The sequence below is a fragment of the Microcaecilia unicolor genome, chromosome 4, assembly GCF_901765095.1.
Source record: "Microcaecilia unicolor chromosome 4, aMicUni1.1, whole genome shotgun sequence".
NCBI lineage: Eukaryota > Metazoa > Chordata > Amphibia > Gymnophiona > Siphonopidae > Microcaecilia > Microcaecilia unicolor.
Window position 1 is genome coordinate 188850427 of NC_044034.1, and position 23993 is coordinate 188874419.

A 23993-nucleotide genomic window follows, 5' to 3' on the forward strand; every position below is an offset into this window, starting at 1 on the left:
GTGGGGTCGTCCAGGAGCAAAGGGATCTTGGATTCCCTACAGGAAGAACTGTTTCAGCAGTGGGTAATGGAACAGATGCGGGATGGAGCTGTTCTGGACCTGGTGCTTAGAAATGGAGAGAATGTTTTTGATGTCATGGTGGGAGACCACTTGGCATCTAGTGATCACTGAATGGTGTGGTTCAATATTAAGACAGAGGAGAGAGCTTATTCGAGATTGGAAGGCCTCGATTTCAAAAGAACTAACTTTGCATAGATGGGGGAATTTCTCAAGGAAGAGTTAGCAGGATGGGAACAGCAGTGGACAAGACTGAAAGGAGCTATTTTAAAGGCAACTAACATTTATGTTAAGGTTTAACGGTTTTTATTCAGGATCAAAGAAAATCTAGTAACATACAGCGGAACAACAAACACACCAAACAGCAACGACTAAGCACGACAGAACAATAAGCAAGAACATCTGTCAGTAATAACTCAGTAACTCATGATCCTTTTTTATGTATACGATTTCTCTCCCATTACCCCCCACCCCTCCACTCCATTATCCCTTCAATGTTATCAAATATTCAAAGACGCCCCCCTCCCTCCTTCTCTACCAAAACCTTTGCCTTGTCAGATTTTTAAGATGGCCGGCGTTTGGACTCTTATACCCCAGGCCACCTTAGGAAAGATAACATCCAATACTCCAATTAAAAAGGCAACTAACATTTATGTTAATAAATTACATAAAGGAAAGAGGAAATGAAGGCTGCTCTGGATCTTGAACGTAGTAGCCGAAAAGGTAAGGGAAAGGAGCTTAGCCTTCATATGATAGCAACGTCATACAAGGTTCCACGTTAGGAGTTACGGACCAAGAAAGGGATCTGGGTATCGTCGTTGACAATACACTGAAACCTTCTGCTCAGTGTGCTGCTGCGGCTAGGAAAGCGAATAGAATGTTGGGTATTATTAGGAAAGGTATAGAAAACAGGTGTGAGGATGTTATAATGCCGTTGTATCGCTCCATGGTGCGACCGCACCTTGAGTATTGTGTCCCATTCTGGTCACCGCATCTCATGAAAGGCTACAGAGGAAATTGGAGGGTCATGGGATAGGAGGAAAAGTCCTATTGTGGATTAAAAACTGGTTGAAGGATAGGAAACAGAGAGTGGGGTTAAATGGGCAGTATTCACAATGGAGAAGGGAAGTTAGTGGGGTTCCTCAGGTGTCTGTGCTAGAACCGCTGCTTTTTAATATATTTATAAATGATTTAGAGATGGGAGTAAGTAGCGAGGTAATTAAATTTGCTGATGACACAAAGTTATTCAAAATCATTAACTCGCGACAGGATTGTGAAAAATTACAGAAGGACCTTACGAGACTGGGCGGCTAAATGGCAGATGACGTTTAATGTGAGCAAGTGCAAGGTGATGAATGTGGAAAAAAAGAACCCGAATTACAGCTACGTCATGCAAGGTTCCACGTTAGCAGTTACGGACCAAGAAAGAGATCTGGGTGTCGTCGTCGATAATACATTGAAACCTTCTGCTCAGTGTGCTGCTGCGGCTTGGAAAGCGAATAGAATGTTGGGTATTATTAGGAAAGGTATGGAAAACAGGTGTGAGGATGTTATAATGCCGTTATATTGCTCCATGGTGCGATCACACCTTGAGTATTCTGTTCAATTCTGGTCACCGCATCTCAAGAAAGATATAATGGAATTAGAAAAGGTGCAGTGAAGGGCGACTAAAATGATAGGGAGGATGGGACGACTTCCCTATGAAGAAAGACTAAGGAGGCTAGGGCTTTCAGCTTGGAGAAGAGACGGCTGAGGGGAGACATGATAGAGGTATATAAAATAATGAGTGGAGTGGAACAGGTGGATGTGAAGCGTCTGTTCACGCTTTCCAAAAATACTAGGACTAGGGGGCATGCGATGAAACTACAGTTTAGTAAATTTAAAACAAATCGGAGATAATTTTTCTTCACCCAATGCGTAATTAAACTCTGGAATTCATTGCCGGAGAACGTGGTGAAGGCAGTTAGCTTGGCAGAGTTTAAAAGGGGGTTAGATGGTTTCCTAAAGGACAAGTCCATAAACCGCTACTAAATGGACTTGGGAAAAATCCACAATTCCGGGAATAACATGTATAGAATGTTTGTACGTTTGGAAAGCTTGCCAGGTGCCCTTGGCCTGTATTGGCCACTGTCGTGGACAGGATGCTGAGCTCGATGGACCCTTGGTCTTTTCCCAGTGTGGCATTACTTATGTACTTAGTGGAATTGGAAAAGGTACAGCGAAGGGAAACGAAAATGATAGCGGGGATGAGACGACTTCCCTATGAAGAAAGACTAAGGAGGCTAGGGCTTTTCAGCTTGGAGAAGAGACGGCTGAGGGGAGACATGATAGAGGTATATAAAATAATGAGTGGAGTGGAACAGGTGGTGTGAAGTGTCTGTTCAAACTTTCCAAAAATACTAGGACTAGGGGGCATGCGATGAAACTACAGTGTAGTACATTTTAAACAACTAGGAGAAAATTTTTCTTCACCCAACACGTAATTAAACTCTGGAATTCGTTGCCAGAGAACGTGGTGAAGGCGGTTAGCTTGGCAGAGTTTCAAAAGGGTTTGGATGGTTTCCTAAAGGACAAGTCCATAGACCGCTACTAAATGGACTTGGGAAAAATCCACAATTTCGGGAATAACATGTATAGAATGTTTGTACGTTTGGGAAGCTTGCCAGGTGCCCTTGACCTGGATTGGCCGCTGTCGGGGACAGGATGCTGGGCTCGATGGGCCTTTGGTCTTTTCCCAGTATGGCATTACTTATGACTCAGAAAGAAGAAGACAGGAAAGAATACCTGGATAAGCTAAGAGAAACTGGAAAATGTGTCAGGAAAGTGAAGAGGCTAATGGAAGAAAAGATAGCTAATACAGTAAAATTGGGGGATAAGATGTTTTTCAGATATGTAAGCAACAGGAGGAAATGCCAAAATAGATTGTGAGGCTCAAAGCAGAAGGGGAGCAATACGTGGAAGCTGATAAGGATAAAGCTGAACTGCTTAACAATTATTTTGTTCTGTGTTCACAGATGAAAGGTCGGGGGTAGGACCGCAGAAAACAAACGCAAAAGGGGATAGATGTATTGTAGACCAAGGCCTGCTCTCGGAGGACTGTGTTCATGATGAGCTAGCTAAAATAAACGTAGACAAAGTAATGGGGCCTGATGGGATACATCCGAGGGTGTTCAAGAAACTCAGAGAAGTTCTGGCAGCTCCGCTGACTGACCTCTTCAGTGTTTCCTTAGAGTCTAGTGTTGTCCCGGAGGACTGGAGAAGGGCGGATGTGGTCCCTTTGCACAGGTTGGGAATTACAGACCTGTCAGTCTGACCTTGGTGGTGAGTAAACTAATGGAAACACTTCTAAAGCGGAGAACTGTGAGGTTTCTCGAACTGAATGGAAGGCAGGACTCGAGGCAACATGGCTTTACTAGAGGCGGGTCGTGTCAGACAAATCTGACTGATTTTTTTCGACTGGGTGACCAAACAGTTGGATGTGGGAGGGGCTCTGGATGTGGTGTATTTGGATTTCAGCAACGCCTTTGACAGGGTTTCGCACAGGCGACTCATAAATAAACTGAGTTCCCTCGGTATGGGATCTAGAGTAACTGACTGGGTTAAAAATTGGTTGAATGGAAGGAGACAGAGGGTAGTGGTAAATGGAGCTTGCTCTGAAGAAGGATGTTATCAGTGGAGTACTGCAGGGATCAGTCCTAGGGATGGCTCTTTTTAACATCTTTGTGAGTGATATTGTGGAAGGGCTGTCTGGTAAGGTTTGTCTCTTTGCGGATGATACCAAACTCTGCAACAGGGTGGACAACCCAGAGGGTGTGGTTGACATGAGGAAGGACATAGCAAAGCTTGAGGAATGGTCCAATACTTGGCAACTAAGATTTAATGCTAAAAAAATGCAGGGTCATGCACTTGAGGAGATTGTGTCCAATGACCTTAAAGTAGTCAAACAGGTAGAAAAAGAGAAGGTCAAAGCCAGAAGGATGCTTGGGTGCATAAGGGATGACCAGCAGAAAGAAAGTGGTGATGGTACCCTTGTATAAGTCTCTAGTGAGGCCCCATTTAGAGTACTGTGTGCAATTCTGGAGAACGCACCTACGGAAAGATATAAACAGGATGGAGTCAGTCCAGAGGGCAGGTACAAAATTGGTAAGCGGTCTTTGACATAAAACATATAAGGACGAGGCTTATGAACCTCAACATGTGTACGCTGGAGGAGAGAAGGGAAAGAGGAGATATGATAGAAACATTTAAATATCTCAGGGGCATTAATGTACAGGAAGACAGCATTTTTGAAATGAAGGAAAACTCTGGAATGAGGAGTGGCCTAGAGGTTAGGGTGGTGGACTTTGGTCCTGGGGAACTGAGGAACTGAGTTCGATTCCCACTTCAGGCACAGGCAGCTCCTTGTGACTCTGGGCATGTCACTTAACCCTCCATTGCCCCAGGTACAAATAAGTACTTGTATACAATACGTAAGCCGCATTCAGCCTGTCATGAGTGGGAAAGCGCGGGGTACAAATGTAACAAAAATAAAATAAAAATAAATAAAATAGACTTAGGAGGATTCTAACAAAGTATTCATTTACGGAAAGGGTGGTCGAAGCGTGGAATGGCCTCCCGGTGGAGATTATAGAGATGAGGACTGTGTCAGAGTTTAAGAAACATGGGACAAGCATGTAGGATCCCTTAGGAAAAGGAGGAGTTAAGGGTTACGGAGGATGGGCAGACTGGATGGGCCATTTGGCCTTTATCTGCTGTCATATATAGCTAAACAGGTGGTGTGGAAACACAAAATATATATAAAAAAAACAGAAAATCCACAAATTGAAAAATGACTGTATTTGAAGGGAAATGGCCTCAAAGAGCTCCAAGATCAAAGATAATCTGACGGAGCTTGAACAGACCCAATGGTCTTCTCATCATCATTGGCCAAAAAAACCCTATAGTGCCACAGATCTGAATCTTCTTCTGATGTCTATGGTCAAAAAATATTCTAAGTGATATTGTAGATAAAGATCACTGCTGAGACACAATGCAACAGTGATTTAGTCAACGTAGATCACTGCTAGAACATAATGCAATATCCAAAGTACACAATTGCACTCAATGGATTGCTGCTCTAGGCTGTGCGGTCCTTCACTTCCAGCCCCGAGCCGACGATGGCCAGCGTTTCGCTGCTTCTTCAGGGTCTCGGGCCACACACACAGCTCTCCAATGCAGCATACTACATCAGAAGAAAATTCAGATCTGTGGCACTATAGGGTTTTTTGGCCAATGATGATGAGAAGACCATTGGGTCTGTTCAAGCTCTGTGAGATTATCTTTGATCTTGGAGCTCTTTAAGGCCATTTCCCTTCAAATACAGTCATTTTTCAATTTGTGGATTTTCTGGGTTTTTTTTTATATGTTTCTATATATTGTGATAAAGTCACCTCCAGGATAGTTGGGTTAAGGCAGCTTCAGTCTGAACTACAAGTCCCAGAAGGCATTGCAGGCAAGGAGCCAGGGGGTGAGATGGAAAACCCAGACTGGACTCCTAGCTGCAAGAAGGGAGGACATGGGTGTAAGCTAATAAGAGGTGTAGATTGGCTGCCACCAGGGGGAAAGAGAGCTAGGAAACCCTGTGTGCAGGAGCTTCTCATTAGGCTCATGCTCAACTCAGCTGGTATGGGTGTGTAGAGAAGCTAATGAGTAGAGAATGATTGGTGATGAAGGCAGAAGCCAAGGATTGATTAGGCAGGTGGGAAGGAGTCCCAGGAGGTCAGTTCAGTTCAGGAGAGAGAAGCAGAAGGAGAGAAGCAGTTGCAGGCTGAAAACCCTTGGGCGAGGAGGTCCCTAAAGTACTGGCAGTTACAGGCTGAAAACCCTTGGCAGGGAGGTCCCTAAAGTACTGAAGCAGGCTGAAATTCCGTGGGTGAGAGGAAGCCCCAAAAGTATTGAATTTACTGTGAAGCTGATGCAGGGGAAAACCCTTGGGTAGAGGGAGTCCCTAAACTATTGAACTCTCCTGAAGGTAAAGAGGATAGAAGGTAGAACTGCTGCTGGGTGACTGAACTGTGATGATGAACTGAAGGAACTGTTTGTCTAGGAAATTGAATTACTGTTTATTGTGCACTGGATAAAGAGCCCAGACTGAAGCCTGTAAGCCTGTATTGACTCCTGGTATGTGCTATGCTGCTGTTGGAACTGTGAACTAGAAACCTGCATGGAATAAAGTCCTTGAGTTGAAGTTACTGGTGGATATCTATTTCTTCATTGTACCGGAAGCCTGTGGTCAGAGGAGATTGTTCTATCCTTGGCTGCACCTAGGGGCACCTGGTTACAATATACATATACATACACACACAAGGATCAAACTCTGCTACCTGTAACACTATTCTTTCCATCTGGTTTCCTCTCCTGTTGAAGGCTCCTGAGGCAGAACTTGTGGGGAATGAAGTCCAGAGGCTTAAAAGCTTTGTTTCACAAGTTAGCAATCTAAAACAGATAGAACAAAGCAAGGAGTACATCAGGAAGCATTACATTTTTCTTGTGCATTTTGTTAGAAGCACAGCAGATTGAACCCACTTTATCACAAACATTTCAGGTCTCTCCCAAAACTCTTAGGCCTGCCTCTGTGCATACTATCAGTTTCTGAAAACCTCCTCGCATTATGGAACAAATCCTTCCATGCCTTAATCTTAGTGCCATTTACTAGGCCTTGCTGACAACTTCTGTGGGTATTATTTGTATTCACTCATATTTTCTACTATTCCTGTTGCTGCAACTAGGCAGGAGTTTTACATTGGTACCATGCTCAGTTTTGCACAAATTAAAAGCATTTTCTATAGAAGGAGGGGATATAGGCACGGGGCTATCAGAGTCAAGGCCCTTTGCACTGTACTGTTTTGATTCGCCTTGAAGATTTTGCCACAGATTTCTTTATGTATTAAAAATGTTTCTTCTATGTTCACTTTGTGAAATTTAATAAACAGATTTAAATAATAATAAAAGCATTTTCTATTTCTATTAAAATGTTGCTGATATTCCCCAGAACATATTCATCTGATAAATAAGATTTACTTCCTGCCTATTTCTGTAAATAAAAATGGAAGCAATAACTCTTGGGAATGATTCAAAGGGAATAACAGATAGAGAATAACAAGGTGGATTTAAACAGCTTTTCTGGAAAATTCCACAATGGATGTAGTAGAATGATCTACTTTACTTGTGGCATTTGTGTTCCCTTCTTCGGTTGTATTTTAGAAAATTTCAGGAATGTTTTTTGGTCAGAGAGTTTGGATATTTCCAGACATTACAAAGATAACACAAGAGAAAACTGGGCATCTAAATAGCAGATGACGCTTTAATATGAGCAAGTGCAAAGTGATGCATGTGGGAAAGAGGAACCCGAATTATAGCTACGTCATGCAAGGTTCCACGTTAGGAGTCACGGACCAAGAAAGGGATCTAGGTGTCATCGTTGATGATACGTTGAAACCTTCTGCTCAGTGTCCTGCTGCGGCTAAGAAAGCAAATAGAATGTTAGGTATTATTAGGAAAGGAATGGAAAACAAAAATGAGGATGTTATAATGCCTTTGTATCGCTCCATGGTGCGACCACACCTTGAATATTGTGTTCAATTCTGGTCGCAGCATCTGAAAAAAGATATAGCAGAACTAGAAAAGGTAAAGACAAGGGTGACGAAAATGATAAAGGGGATTAGACAAATTCCCTATGAGGAAAGGCTAAAGCGACTGGGGGGAGATATGATAGAGGTCTATAAAATAATGAGTGAAGTGGACCGGGTAGACGTGAAGCGCCTGTTTACGCTTTCCAAAAATACTAGGACTAGGGGGGATGTGATGAAGCTACAAAGTAATAAATTTAAAATGAATCGGAGAAAATTTTCTTCCCTCAACGTATAATTCAACTCTGGAATTCGTTGCCAGAAAATGTGGTAAAGGCGGTTAGCTTAGCAGTGTTTTTAAAAGGTTTGGATGGCTTCCTAAACGAAAAGTCCATAGACCATTATTAAATTGACTTGGGGACAATATTTCTGGGATAAGCAGCATAAAATGTTTTGTACAATATTTGGGATCTTGCCAGGTATTTGTGACCTGGAATGGCCACTGTTGGAAACAGGATGCTGGGCTTGATAGACCTATGATCTGTCCCAGTATGTACTTATGTAAGAAAGAAGGTTTTTTTTAAAAGCACTGAAATAGAGAATTAGGGGCTTCTGTTTTATTGAGTTATCCTACGCTATATAGGAGTCAAGTATGTTTTCTTTGCTCCTGAACAGCTAAAATCTTTTGTAGACATGAAAAGGTTATCTGTGCCTACTACAGCAGTGTTTTCCAAGTTCAGTCCTGGAGTACCCCCTTACCAGTTAAGTTTTCAGGATATCCACAATGAATATGTATGAACTTGATTTGCATACACTGCCTCCATTATATGCAAATTTCTTTCATGCATATTCACTAACCGCCTTTACCACATTTTCTGGCAACGAATTCCAGAGTTGAATTACAAGTTGAGGGAAGAAAATTTACTCCGATTCATTTTAAATTTACTACTTATCATTTCTAAAGCGCTACTAGACGTACGCAACGCTCCCTCCACTCTCTATTTCAGTCGATAACACTCTCATCCTCCCCATCTCATCTGCCCGCAACCTCGGAGTCATCTTCGACTCCTTCCTCTCCTTCTCTGCCCATATCCAGCAGACAGCCAAGACCTGTCATTTCTTTCTCTATAACATCAGCAAAATTCGCCCTTTCCTCTCTGAGCACACCACCCGAACTCTCATCCACTCTCTCATTACCTCTCGCCTTGACTACTGCAACCTACTCCTCACTGGCCTCCCACTTAACCATCTATCCCCCCTTCAATCCGTTCAGAGCTCTGCAGCGCGTCTTATCTTCCGCCTAGACCGATATGCTCATATCACCCCAAGTCACTTCACTGGCTTCCGATCAGGTACCAGCTTCTCCTACTAACCTACAAATGCACTCAATCTGCAACCCCTCACTACCCTCATCTTCCCTTACGCTCCTACTTGTAACCTCCGCTCACAGGACAAATCCCTCTTCTCAGTACCCCTCTCCACCACCGCCAACTCCAGACTCTGTCCTTTCTGCCTCGCCTTACCCTATGCTTGGAATAAACTCCCTGAGCCTATACGTCAAGCCCCCTCCCTACCCATCTTCAAATCCTTGCTCAAAGCCCACCTCTTCAATGTCGCTTTCAGCACCTAACCATTGTACCTCTATCCAGGAAATCTAGACTGCCTCAATCTTGATTGACTGCATTTTTTGTCCTTTAGATTGTAAGCTCCTTTGAGCAGGGACAGTCCTTCTTTGTTAATTGTACAGTGCTGCACAACCCTGGTAGCGCTTTAGAAATGTTAAATAGTAGTAGTAGTAGTAACATGAAGAGACAGTCCCCGCTGGACAGAGCTTACAATCTAATTAGGACAGACAAACAAGAGATAAGGAAATATTAAAGTGAGGATGATAAAATAAGGGTTCTGAACAAGTGAATAAGGGTTTGGAGTTAAAAGCAGCATCAAAAAGGTGGGCTTTTAGCTTAGATTTGAAGACGGCCAGAGATGGAGCTTGACGTACCGGCACAGGAAGTCTATTCCAGGCATATGGTGCAGCAAGATAAAAGGAACGGAGTCTGGAGTTAGCAGTGGAGGAGAAGGGTGCAGATAAGAGATTTACCCAGTGAACCGAGTTCCCGGGGAGGAATGTAGGGAGAAATGAGAGTGGAGAGGCACTGAGGAGCTGCAGAGTGAATGCACTTATAGGTCAATAAGAGGAGTTTGAACTGTATGCGGAAACGGATAGGAAGCCAGTGAAGTGACTTGAGGAGAGGGCTAATATGAGCATAACGACCCTGGTGGAATATTAGTCGTGCAGCAGAATTTTGAACAGACTGAAGAGGAGACAGATGGCTAAGTGGGAGACCTGTGAGAAGCAAGTTGCAATAGTCTAAGCGAGAGGTAATACAGTGGTGGAAATAAGTATTTGATCCCTTGCTGATTTTGTAAGTTTGCCCACTGACAAAGACATGAGCAGCCCATAATTGAAGGGTAGGTTATTGGTAACAGTGAGAGATAGCACATCACAAATTAAATCCGGAAAATCACATTGTGGAAAGTATATGAATTTATTTGCATTCTGCAGAGGGAAATAAGTATTTAATCCCTCTGGCAAACAAGACCTAATACTTGGTGGCAAAACCCTTGTTGGCAAGCACAGCGGTCAGACGTCTTCTGTAGTTGATGATGAGGTTTGCACACATGTCAGGAGGAATTTTGGTCCACTCCTCTTTGCAGATCATCTCTAAATCATTAAGAGTTCTGGGCTGTCGCTTGGCAACTCGCAGCTTCAGCTCCCTCCATAAGTTTTCAATGGGATTAAGGTCTGGTGACTGGCTAGGCCACTCCATGACCCTAATGTGCTTCTTCCTGAGCCACTCCTTTGTTGCCTTGGCTGTATGTTTTGGGTCATTGTCGTGCTGGAAGACCCAGCCACGACCCATTTTTAAGGCCCTGGCGGAGGGAAGGAGGTTGTCACTCAGAATTGTACGGTACATGGCCCCATCCATTCTCCCATTGATGCGGTGAAGTAGTCCTGTGCCCTTAGCAGAGAAACACCCCCAAAACATAACATTTCCACCTCCATGCTTGACAGTGGGGACGGTGTTCTTTGGGTCATAGGCAGCATTTCTCTTCCTCCAAACACGGCGAGTTGAGTTCATGCCAAAGAGCTCAATTTTTGTCTCATCTGACCACAGCACCTTCTCCCAATCACTCTCGGCATCATCCAGGTGTTCACTGGCAAACTTCAGACGGGCCGTCACATGTGCCTTCCGGAGCAGGGGGACCTTGCGGGCACTGCAGGATTGCAATCCGTTATGTCGTAATGTGTTACCAATGGTTTTCGTGGTGACAGTGGTCCCAGCTGCCTTGAGATCATTGACAAGTTCCCCCCTTGTAGTTGTAGGCTGATTTCTAACCTTCCTCATGATCAAGGATACCCCACGAGGTGAGATTTTGCGTGGAGCCCCAGATCTTTGTCGATTGACAGTCATTTTGTACTTCTTCCATTTTCTTACTATGGCACCAACAGTTGTCTCCTTCTCGCCCAGCGTCTTACTGATGGTTTTGTAGCCCATTCCAGCCTTGTGCAGGTGTATGATCTTGTCCCTGACATCCTTAGACAGCTCCTTGCTCTTGGCCATTTTGTAGAGGTTAGAGTCTGACTGATTCACTGAGTCTGTGGACAGGTGTCTTTCATACAGGTGACCATTGCCGACAGCTGTCTGTCATGCAGGTAACGAGTTGATTTGGAGCATCTACCTGGTCTGTAGGGGCCAGATCTCTTACTGGTTGGTGGGGGATCAAATACTTATTTCCCTCTGCAGAATGCAAATAAATTCATATACTTTCCACAATGTGATTTTCCGGATTTAATTTGTGATGTGCTATCTCTCACTGTTACCAATAACCTACCCTTCAATTATGGGCTGCTCATGTCTTTGTCAGTGGGCAAACTTACAAAATCAGCAAGGGATCAAATACTTATTTCCACCACTGTAAGTGTGGATGAGGGTTCTGGTAGTGTGCTCAGAAAGGAAAGAGCGAATTTTGCTGCTGTTATAGAGAAAGGAACGACAGGTTTTAGCAGTCTGTTGAATATGTGCAGAGGAGAGGGAGGAGTCTAAGATGACCCCAAGGTTACGAGCTGATGAGACAGGAAGGATGAGAGTGTTATCCACAGAAATAGAGAATGGGGGAGGACCAGGACCAGACTTGGGAAACAATGCACTACAGTACTTGACTGTTGCGGTATTTAGATAAATGACAGAGGTTAGAACATGTTAATAGCCTTTCTTTAAACTTTACTTCTAAGATAATCCTATATGTTCGTAACTCCGCACCCATATAGATAGTGGTCTGATGAAGAGAAAAAATAATTTCTTGGGTTCTTTTTCCTTTTAAGTATAGTCCAAGTGTTGGATTTAAGCCTTCTGTGTTTCTGTAAACAAGTTTATGCTTGTGAAGGAAAAATTAACTACCTCATCATTTTCTTTCCATTAGTCCCAACAGTTCAGTCCAGAGGCCCATTGCCTGGCTAGGATCTGGTCCGATCTTTTCGCCTTTTGCTTCGTGGGCTGCCGCGGAGCTCTGGTCATCTTTCGACTGGTTCCCTGTCACTGAGCGTCCCTGAGGGTGGCCGATGCCGGGAGGGTTGGTGATCAGGCCCGCAGCACTGCGGCTCGTTTCCACAGCGGCAGACTCGAGCAGATGTTGGTGGTGGAGTCGGGCAGTGGACGTTGTCAGCACGGTATTCCTGAGTCGCGCTTGGCGCTGCAGTCTCGTCCCCAGCGGCCGTGGAGCCGCAATCCTGTCAGCGGAAGTGGAGTGCAGGGTGATGGTACCAGAGGCGGGCTGCGTGGTCCCAGAACAGGCCCATAGCGTGGCAGCAGTGCAGAGCCAAAGGGTCCACTTTACTCGCATATCCAGCACTGAGTTTAAAGAGGCAGTCAGAAAAAGATTTACAGCCTGAGGATGTTTTCATTGCCATTCTTGTGCTTGAAGCCTCAGTTATGAAAGCTTCCCAGGGCTCTGCGTCTCCTGGTAGCTGCGTCCTTCATCTGAGTAACTGTAGCGGCTGCTTGGGGAGCAGCTTTCAACTTCTTCTGCAGCCTGCTTCTTCGCATTGGACTGCTAGATCGATCTCATCTCATCCTGTTGCCACTGTCCAATCCACTGTATTCTCTACAGGCAGCGAAGGAGGGTTCAGCCTACACCTCTGCGCCTTTGGCAAGTTTGTCTTCAAGGTGAGATCCTTTAAAGACAAACTTGCCAAAGGCTCAAAGGGAGGCGCTCTGCATAGCTTTGATAACAAGGTTCAGGTTCCAGCATGGAACCACCGACAAATGAGGAGGCTGAAGACGGTTCACGCCCCTCAGGTAATGAACCACGTCCGGGTGCTCTGCGATAGAAACACACTGAAGATGACCCCTGAAGCAAGTCAAAGCTGCCACCTGAACCTTCAATAAATTCAAAGAGAAAGATTTCTCCAGCCCCTCTTGCAAAAAAGCAAGAATAGATACTGAGGCAGACGCTGCCGAAACCCCCATCCAGAGCACCAAGACTCAAAGATGAACCACAATCTAGAATATGTTGCACAAATGGAGCACTTCCTTGCCTGGAGCATGGTGGTAATGACTGGGTCTAGATACCCTTTCCCCCTGAAACGCACCCTTTCAAGGGCCAGGCCGTAAAACTAAAGTGGGAGGGATCCTCTACAGCGATGGGACACTGCATCAGAAGGTTGTCTGCTGCGGTCAGCTGAAGGGGACGATCGAACAACAGCCGGATAAGATCCGCATACCAAGGACGCCAAGGCCAACTGGGGCTACTAGACTCGACCAGCTGGTATGTTTGGCTATGCGGCATACCACTCGTCCCACTATGGACCACGGTGGGAAGACAGAAGATCCAGAGGCCAAAGTTGGAGAAGAGCATTGACCCCCTCCCAAAGGCAAACTCCCTGCCCCTGCTGAAAAAGCAGGGAACTTTCACATTGTTCCTTGTTGCCATCAGATGCATTACAGGAAATCCCCAACCAGACATTATCTGCTCGAAGTCCAGCAGAGAGAGTTCCCATTACCCCGGGTCCAGCTTGTGGTGACTGAGAAAGTCTGCCTGGACAATCTGCGGCACTGCAATGTGGGCTGCTGAAAGGAGCGATAGGTGTGTCTCCGCCCAAAGACAAAGCAGAGATGCCTCTCGTGCCAGAGGCTCACTCCTGGTGCCTCCTTGTCTGTTCACTTAAGCCACTACCGTAGCATTGTCCGAGAGAACACATACTGGACAGGCCCATAACAGGTAAATAAACTCCCGCAGAGTAAACTGCTCTCAGCTCCAAACAGTTGATGGACCAGGTCGCTTCCACTGATGACCAGATCCCTTGGGCTGTCTGAGACAGTGAGCCCCCCGACCTGACAGTGATGCATCCGTTGTCACAATTACCCACTCTGGAGTCACCAGACAGGTGCCCTTGAGAAGGTTCTCTTGGACTAGACACCAGCTCATCGCTGTCTTGAGATGAGAGGACCACGGTACTCGGATTGTATAGTCTTCCGAGAAGGGGGACCACTAGCTTAGCAGATACAACTGAAGCGGCCGCATGCAACTCCTGGCCCACATGACCACATCCAAGGTGGATGTCATGGAACCCAACACCTGTAAGTAATCCCAGGCCCACGGAGCTGGGGTCCGCAGTAAACTACGTAACTGGCCCTGTATCCGAAGACTGAGTGGGCGGAACGGACACCGCCCCACCAGCGTGTTGTACGATACGCCCAGAAAGTCCAAGGACTGAGAAGGTTGTAGATGACACTTGGGAAAACTGATCACCCATCTGAGCGACTGCAGGAGACCAATCACCCGGTCTATTGCTTGCAGGCTCTCCTTGTAAGACGATGCCCGAATGAGCCAATCATCCAAGTAGGGGTGCATTTGAATCCCTTCCTTTCGTAGGAAAGCCACTACCACTACCAAGACCTTGGAGAAAGACCAAGGAGCGGTAGTGAAACTGAACGAAATGGCCTGGAACTGGAAGCGACAGCCTAGAACCGCAAATCGAAAAAACACTGATGCGGAGGCCAAATAGGGATATGCAGATAAGCTTCTTTGAGATCAAGGGCTATCAAAAATTCTCCTGATTGCATGCCGCAGGAACACTCTGCCCACTTGGGTGTCGAATCGAACTCCCAGATACTCCAGGGACTGAGTCAGGCGCAGCTGGCTTTTCTCCCAGTTGGTGATCCACCCCAGGGAGCTCAAATGAGCAATCACCCGGTCCACAGCTTTGCCGCACTCTGCATAAGAAGGGGCTCGGATCAACCAGTCGTCCAGATAAGGATGGAGTTGTACTCCTTCCTTTCGCAGGAAGGCCACGATGACCACCATTACTTTGGAGAAGGTCCGCGGAGCAGTAGCCAACCCGAACGGAAGGGCTCTGAACTGGAAGTGTCGGCCCAGGACTGCAAAACGCAGAAAGCGTTGATGAGGAGGCCAGATGGGAATATGCAAATACGCTTCCTTGATGTCCAAGAATGCCAGGAACTCCCCTGCATTCACTGCCGCTATAACAGAGTGGAGAGTCTCCATGCGAAAGTGCCGCACTTTCAAGGCCCGATTGACCCTTTGAGGTCGAGGATAGGCCGTACAGAACCTCCTTTCTTTGGTACCTCAAAGTAAATGGAGTAACGTCCCTTGCCAAGCTGATTTTCTGGCACCGGAACGACTGCACCCAGGCGGATCAGATTGTCCAAGGTCTGCTGCACTGCCACAGCTTTGACCGGAGACTTGCAGGGAGAGAGTACAAACCCGTCTCTTAAGGGTCGGCAGAACTCTAGCTTGTAGCCGTCTCTGATGACTTCCAGCACCCAAGCGTCTGAAGTTATTGTGGTCCACTCGCCCAGAAACGAGGACAGCCGTCCTCCAAGCTGCACTGGGGCGTGGACCAAGTCCCCGTCATTGGGTACGAGACCCTGGGGGAGGACTGGAGGACGCACCTCCGGGACTGCGGCCTCTGCGAAAGGAATGCTGCTTGGGGGAGAAGTTCCTTTTGAAGGAAGAGGGGGCAGAGGAGCCCGAGCCCTGACCTCTGCTAACCTCTTGCCCTTAGACGTGCTAAGATCGGTCACAATTTTGTCCAGCTCGACCCCAAAGAGCAGCTTGCCTTTAAAAGGCAACTTAGCCAGGCGGGACTTAGAGGCGTGGTCAGCAGACCAATGCTTCAGCCAAAGCTACCGCCGCGCAGAGACTGTCTGAGCCATACCTTTAGCTGAGGCTCTCAAGACATCATACAGTAAGTCTGCCAAATAAGCCAAGCCCGATTCCAGGGCCGGCCAATCAGCCCTCAAGGAAGGATCCGAGGGGGAAGCCCGCTGCACAATCGTTAGGCACGCCCTGGCCACATAGGAGCCGCAAACTGAGGCCTGCAAACTTAAGGCAGCCGCCTCGAAGGACGACCTTAAGGCCGCCTCCAATCTTCTGTCTTGGGCGTCCTTTAGGGCCGTGCCACCTTCCACCAGCAACGCCGTTTTCTTAGTCACCGCAGTGATTAAAGAATCCACGGTAGGCCAAAGAAAGGCCTCCCGTTCACTTTCAGGCAAAGGATAGAGGCGGGACATAGCCCTAGCCACTTTGAGGCTCGCTTCCGGGACATCCCATTGAGCCGAAATCAAGGTGTGCATGGCATCCTGCACGTGGAAGGTTCTAGGCGGGCGCTTCGTCCCCAGCATAATGGCGGAGCCAACAGGGGCTGAGGGAGAGACGTCCTCCGGAGAGGAAATCTTCAAAATGCTCATGGCCTGCACTAACAGGTTGGGCAAGTCCTCTGAGCGAAAAATTCGCGCTGCAGAGGGGTCATCCGCTCCATCCAAGCGGGAATCTGTCTCCTCCAAGGAATCCCCAAAGGACCGTTGGGAGAACCCAGATACGCTGCCCTCATCTACATCAGAGGAGACAGGGTCCTCTAAGGCCTGGAAATCCACCCGAGGGCGTTTACTTCCGGGGGCCTCATCCCATTTATTGGACAAGGGAGCCGGGGCAGCGTTTTGCATAAGGAAGGCTTGATGCAGCAGCAAAATGAACTCGGGGGAGAAACCCCCCAGACTGTGCACTTCAGCAGCCTGGGCCACAGCCCTAGACGCACCCTCAACCGGCGCTCACAAGAACGGGGGAGAACCATGCTGCGCATCCAAAATGGCGTCTGGCGCGACACTCCGCGAAGGAGCCGCGTGGGAAGAACGGCGCTTAACTTTGGCCACTTTTTTGCCGTCGCCCAAATCAAGAACGGCCATAGAATTAACGTCTCCCACCTCAAGGGCAGCCCAAGAAGAAGCCGTCCGAGCAGAGTGGCCGGCCAAGATGGCGGAGGCGAGCAGCGGGGGATGGGCGTTTATGGCGGGAAAAACCGCCGCACCGGAGGAAGAACCGGGACACTGACCGGCCTCCAAACTGACACCCAAAAAGGGCGAATCAGACTTTAAGACCCCCGCATCCCCGCTAGAAGCGCACACGCGGTCCGGGGAGCGATTCTTTGCGCCCTCGCCCTCCAACGCCATAGGCCACGTGCAGACCGATCGGGGAACCCCCTGCCCGCTACAAAAAGGTAAAAATTACCTGCTTCTCGCTCCGAGCTGTAACGAACTGGTATCCCAGTGAGTAGCTGCAATAAACGTTGAAATAAACACCCTTAAGGACGTCCAAAATTTTTTTTTTTTTTTTTCAACGGAGCCAGCGGGAGGGGGGAGAAAAGGAGGGACCTGGCACCACCAGGTTTGCACTTGCTCAAGAAGAGCCCTCAACCCCAGGTACTCAACAAAACCTAAAAATTAGGCTTGGAGACCTAGCCAGAGCTGCTGCTGTGTGTGACCACCACCTGCTGAGACAGAGAACATACTGGGGAGTTTCCGGCAGCACATGACCACATATAGGGAGGCAAAAGCTTTGCTCTCTATCTCCACCTGCTGGTAGATGGACACAACCCACCAGTCTATGGATTGATCAGCATGATGATATGGAATGGGTTTTTCTGCGTTGAGTTTCAGCTGAAATGCATCCGCCCATGTGTGCATGATATGTAGGCTTTGGTTGATGTCGTTGGAGATTTCTTTTAAATCTTGTTTAAATGGGATGTATATCATTACGTCGTCTGCATATATGGTAAAATTATGTATCATACCTGATAATTTTCTTTCCATTAATCATAGCTGATCAATCCATAGACTGGTGGGTTGTGTCCATCTACCAGCAGGTGGAGATAGAGAGCAAACTTTTGCCTCCCTATATGTGGTCATGTGCTGCCGGAAACTCCTCAGTATGTCGATATCAAAGCTCCATCCGCAGGACTCAGCACTTAGAGAATTACACCCACAAAGGGACACTCTGCCCAGCTCACCACCGCCGAAACGGGGGAGGGGAATTAACCCAGCTCATCCCCACACAAGTGGGGGAGGGGAATCCGTCCAGCTCATCCCCGCGGAGCGGGGGAGGGACACCACCCCGCCGATGCGGGGGGATCTGGCTTATCCTGCAACCACAACCGCGGGAGGAGCTGACTGACCCTAACACCGCCGAAGCGGGAGGGGTACAAAGCTGCCCTACAGCCGCACGAAGCGGGAGGGAGTGCCGGCAGAATTTAAGTCTCAATCCAGCCCCGTAAAACGGAGGGGAGAGGAATGCAGCAGCTCACTTTAACACAAACTCGTCTCAACTCTTGAAGGATCCAAGTGAAAAAACTTGAACACGAAGTCCTCCTGAAGTAACTGAAGACTAAACTTGAACCTAAAATTCAACCAGAATATAAACAGTACAGATATCTGGGAGGGGCTATGGATTGATCAGCTATGATTAATGGAAAGAAAATTATCAGGTATGATACATAATTTTACCTTCCATATCATCATGCTGATCAATCCATAGACTGGTGGGATGTACCGAAGCAGTACTCACCCAGGGCGGGACATTGAAATCCCTGACCTTAACACTGAGGCTCCAAACCGGGCCTCCGCCCGAGCAGCCACAGTCAAGCGGTAATGCTTGGAGAATGTATGGGCCGATGCCCAAGTTGCCGCCTTGCATACAGTGGTGGAAATAAGTATTTGATCCCTTGCTGATTTTGTAAGTTTGCCCACTGACAAAGACATGAGCAGCCCATAATTGAAGGGTAGGTTATTAGTAACAGTGAGAGATAGCACATCACAAATTAAATCCGGAAAATCACATTGTGGAAAGTATATGAATTTATTTGCATTCTGCAGAGGGAAATAAGTATTTAATCCCTCTGGCAAACAAGACCTAATACTTGGTGGCAAAACCCTTGTTGGCAAGCACAGCGGTCAGACGTCTTCTGTAGTTGATGATGAGGTTTGCACACATGTCAGGAGGAATTTTGGTCCACTCCTCTTTGCAGATCATCTCTAAATCATTAAGAGTTCTGGGCTGTCGCTTGGCAACTCGCAGCTTCAGCTCCCTCCATAAGTTTTCAATGGGATTAAGGTCTGGTGACTGGCTAGGCCACTCCATGACCCTAATGTGCTTCTTCCTGAGCCACTCCTTTGTTGCCTTGGCTGTATGTTTTGGGTCATTGTCGTGCTGGAAGACCCAGCCACGACCCACTTTTAAGGCCCTGGCGGAGGGAAGGAGGTTGTCACTCAGAATTGTACGGTACATGGCCCCATCCATTCTCCCATTGATGCGGTGAAGTAGTCCTGTGCCCTTAGCAGAGAAACACCCCCAAAACATAACATTTCCACCTCCATGCTTGACAGTGGGGACGGTGTTCTTTGGGTCATAGGCAGCATTTCTCTTCCTCCAAACACGGCGAGTTGAGTTCATGCCAAAGAGCTCAATTTTTGTCTCATCTGACCACAGCACCTTCTCCCAATCACTCTCGGCATCATCCAGGTGTTCACTGGCAAACTTCAGACGGGCCGTCACATGTGCCTTCCGGAGCAGGGGGACCTTGCGGGCACTGCAGGATTGCAATCCGTTATGTCGTAATGTGTTACCAATGGTTTTCGTGGTGACAGTGGTCCCAGCTGCCTTGAGATCATTGACAAGTTCCCCCCTTGTAGTTGTAGGCTGATTTCTAACCTTCCTCATGATCAAGGATACCCCACGAGGTGAGATTTTGCGTGGAGCCCCAGATCTTTGTCGATTGACAGTCATTTTGTACTTCTTCCCTTTTCTTACTATGGCACCAACAGTTGTCTCCTTCTCGCCCAGCGTCTTACTGATGGTTTTGTAGCCCATTCCAGCCTTGTGCAGGTGTATGATCTTGTCCCTGACATCCTTAGACAGCTCCTTGCTCTTGGCCATTTTGTAGAGGTTAGAGTCTGACTGATTCACTGAGTCTGTGGACAGGTGTCTTTCATACAGGTGACCATTGCCGACAGCTGTCTGTCATGCAGGTAACGAGTTGATTTGGAGCATCTACCTGGTCTGTAGGGGCCAGATCTCTTACTGGTTGGTGGGGGATCAAATACTTATTTCCCTCTGCAGAATGCAAATAAATTCATATACTTTCCACAATGTGATTTTCCGGATTTAATTTGTGATGTGCTATCTCTCACTGTTACCAATAACCTACCCTTCAATTATGGGCTGCTCATGTCTTTGTCAGTGGGCAAACTTACAAAATCAGCAAGGGATCAAATACTTATTTCCACCACTGTATCTCTTCCAAGGAGACGGACCCGGCCTCTGCCATCGAGGCCGCCTGAGCTCTTGTGGAGTGAGCCTTCAGCTGGATAGGCGGCACCTTCCCCGCGGCCACATAAGCCGCTGCAATGGCTTCCTTGACCCATCTTGCCACTGTAGGCTTAGCAGCCTGCAGGCCCTTACGAGGACCTGCAAACAGGACAAACAGATGATCCGATTTCCGGAAATCATTGGTCACTTCCAAGTATCTGATGATGACACGTCTCACATCCAGATATTTGAGAGCAGAGTATTCCTCTGGGTAGTCCTCCCTACGAAAGGAAGGGAGACAGAGCTGCTGATTCACATGGAAGCGAGAAACAATCTTGGGCAGGAAGGAAGGCACTGTGCGAATAGTCACTCCTGCCTCAGTGAACTGCAGAAAAGGCTCTCGACATGAGAGTGCCTGGAGCTCGGAAACTCTTCTGGCTGAAGTGATAGCCACCAAAAAGACTGCTTTCAACGTCAGTTCTTTCAGAGATGCCCTCGACAAGGGTTCAAAAGGCGGCTTCTGCAATGCTCTTAGCACCAGGTTGAGATTCCACGCAGGCACCACAGAGTGCAGAGGAGGGCGCAGGTGATTAACTCCTTTGAGAAAGCGCACCACATCTGGCTGTGAAGCCAGGGAAGCACCCTTCAGGCGGCCCCTGAAGCAAGTCAGAGCCGCTACCTGGACTTTAAGGGAACTGAGCGACAGGCCTTTCTCCAGACCTTCTTGCAGGAACGCCAGCACTGAAGAAATTGGAGCAGTGAAGGGAGAAAGTGAGCCTGCTTCACACCACGCTGCAAAGATACGCCAAACCCTGGCGTAAGCAGTAGAAGTAGAGCGCTTCCTCGCTCTCAGCATAGTGGTGATGACCTTGTCTGAGAAGCCCTTCTTTCTCAGACGCTGCCGCTCAATAGCCAGGCCGTAAGACCAAAGGGGGAGGGATCCTCCATCACCACGGGACCCTGAAGCAACAGGCCCTGCTCCACTGGCAGCCGCAGAGGATCGTCGACTGAGAGCCTGATCAAGTCCGCATACCAGGGACGTCTGGGCCAATCCGGACCCACCAGGATTATCCGGCCCGGATGCTTTGCCACCCGGTCTAACACCCTGCCCAACATGGGCCAGGGCGGGAACACATAGAGAAGCTCTTGTGTTGGCCACTGTTGGAGAAGAGCATCTACTCCCAGGGATCGAGGGTCCCGTCCTCTGCTGAAAAAGCGCGGCACTTGGCAATTGGCCGATGACGTCATCAGATCTAGGCTCGGCTGGCCCCAGCGCTTCGCGATGTCCAAGAACGCTTGAGCAGATAGCTGCCACTCTCCGGGCTCCAAGGTATGGCGACTGAGAAAGTCCGCCTTGACATTCATGACTCCGGCAATGTGGGCCGCTGACAGCTGTTCCAGGTTCGCTTCCGCCCACTGGCATAGATTCCTGGCCTCCTTGGCTAGAGGGGCGCTCTTGGTACCTCCCTGGCGGTTGACATAGGCCACAGCCGTGGCATTGTCCGACAGGACCCGTACTGGCTTCAACGCCAGTACCGGGATGAACTCCAAAAGCGCCAACCGAATGGCTCTGAGTTCCAAGAGGTTGATAGACCACTTTGCCTCTGCAGGAGACCATAGCCCCTGCGCTGTCCTTCCCAAGCAGTGGGCTCCCCAGCCCGACAAAGAGGCGTCCGTCGTGACGACAATCCACTCCGGGGTCACCAGAGGCATTCCCGCAGACAGCTTGTCTGTCTGCATCCACCAGCTCAGCGCCTTGCGCACTGCTGGGTCCAAAGGAAGGCGCACAGCATAATCCTCCGACATCGGAGTCCAGCGCTGCAGCAGAGAGTGTTGTAGTGGTCTCATATGAGCCCTGGCCCAGGGCACTACTTCCATCGTGGCCGTCATAGAGCCCAACAGCTGCACATAGTCCCAAGCCCGAAGAGGAGAGGCTACTAGGAACTGGTCCACCTGAGCCTGAAGTTTGACAATCCGATTGTCTGGCAGGAACACTCTGCCCACTTGGGTGTCGAAACGAACTCCCAGATACTCCAGGGACTGAGTCGGGCGCAGCTGGCTCTTCTCCCAGTTGATGATCCATCCCAGGGAGCTCAAAAGAGCAACTACCCGGTCCACAGCTTTGCCGCACTCTGCATAAGAGGGGGCTCGGATCAACCAGTTGTCCAGATAAGGATGGACTTGTACTCCTTCCTTTCGCAGGAAGGCCGCGATGACCACCATTCCTTTGGAAAAGGTCCGCGGAGCAGTAGCCAACCCGAAAGGGAGGGCTCTGAACTGGAAGTGTCGGCCCAGGACCTCAAAAAGCACGAAAGCGTTGATGAGGAGGCCAGATGGGAATATGCAAGTACGCTTCCTTGATGTCCAAGGATGCCAGGAACTCCCCTGCCTTCACTGCCGCTATAACAGAGCGGAGAATCTCCATGCGAAAGTGCTGAACTTTCAAGGCCCGATTGACCCCTTTGAGGTCGAGGATAGGCCGTACAGAACCTCCTTTCTTTGGTACCACAAAGTAAATGGAGTAACGTCCCTTGCCAAGCTGATTTTCTGGCACCGGAACGACCGCACCCAGGCGGATCAGATTGTCCAAGGTCTGCTGCACTGCCACAGCTTTGACCGGAGACTTGCAGGGAGAGAGTACAAACCCGTCTCTTAAGGGTCGGCAGAACTCTAGCTTGTAGCCGTCTCTGATGACTTCCAGCACCCAAGCGTCTGAAGTTATTGTGGTCCACTCGCCCAGAAACGAGGACAGCCGTCCTCCAAGCTGCACTGGGGCGTGGACCAAGTCCCCGTCATTGGGTACGAGACCCTGGGGGAGGACTGGAGGACGCACCTCCGGGACTGCGGCCTCTGCGAAAGGAATGCTGCTTGGGGGAGAAGTTCCTTTTGAAGGAAGAGGGGGCAGAGGAGCCCGAGCCCTGACCTCTGCTAACCTCTTGCCCTTAGACGTGCTAAGATCGGTCACAATTTTGTCCAGCTCGACCCCAAAGAGCAGCTTGCCTTTAAAAGGCAACTTAGCCAGGCGGGACTTAGAGGCGTGGTCAGCAGACCAATGCTTCAGCCAAAGCTACCGCCGCGCAGAGACTGTCTGAGCCATACCTTTAGCTGAGGCTCTCAAGACATCATACAGTAAGTCTGCCAAATAAGCCAAGCCCGATTCCAGGGCCGGCCAATCAGCCCTCAAGGAAGGATCCGAGGGGGAAGCCCGCTGCACAATCGTTAGGCACGCCCTGGCCACATAGGAGCCGCAAACTGAGGCCTGCAAACTTAAGGCAGCCGCCTCGAAGGACGACCTTAAGGCCGCCTCCAATCTTCTGTCTTGGGCGTCCTTTAGGGCCGTGCCACCTTCCACCAGCAACGCCGTTTTCTTAGTCACCGCAGTGATTAAAGAATCCACGGTAGGCCAAAGAAAGGCCTCCCGTTCACTTTCAGGCAAAGGATAGAGGCGGGACATAGCCCTAGCCACTTTGAGGCTCGCTTCCGGGACATCCCATTGAGCCGAAATCAAGGTGTGCATGGCATCCTGCACGTGGAAGGTTCTAGGCGGGCGCTTCGTCCCCAGCATAATGGCGGAGCCAACAGGGGCTGAGGGAGAGACGTCCTCCGGAGAGGAAATCTTCAAAATGCTCATGGCCTGCACTAACAGGTTGGGCAAGTCCTCTGAGCGAA

At 48.5% G+C, this 23993-nt stretch overlaps 1 protein-coding gene across 1 annotated transcript in view; it reads right to left on the reverse strand.

Moving 5' to 3' along the window:
• The window catches only part of PIK3C2A (phosphatidylinositol-4-phosphate 3-kinase catalytic subunit type 2 alpha), a 564057-nt gene that overhangs the window by 233520 nt on the left and 306544 nt on the right, over positions 1 to 23993 (reverse strand). Inside the window, 1 exon segment of the mRNA XM_030201063.1 lies at positions 6420 to 6531. Coding sequence (XP_030056923.1) covers positions 6420 to 6531 — 112 coding nt within the window.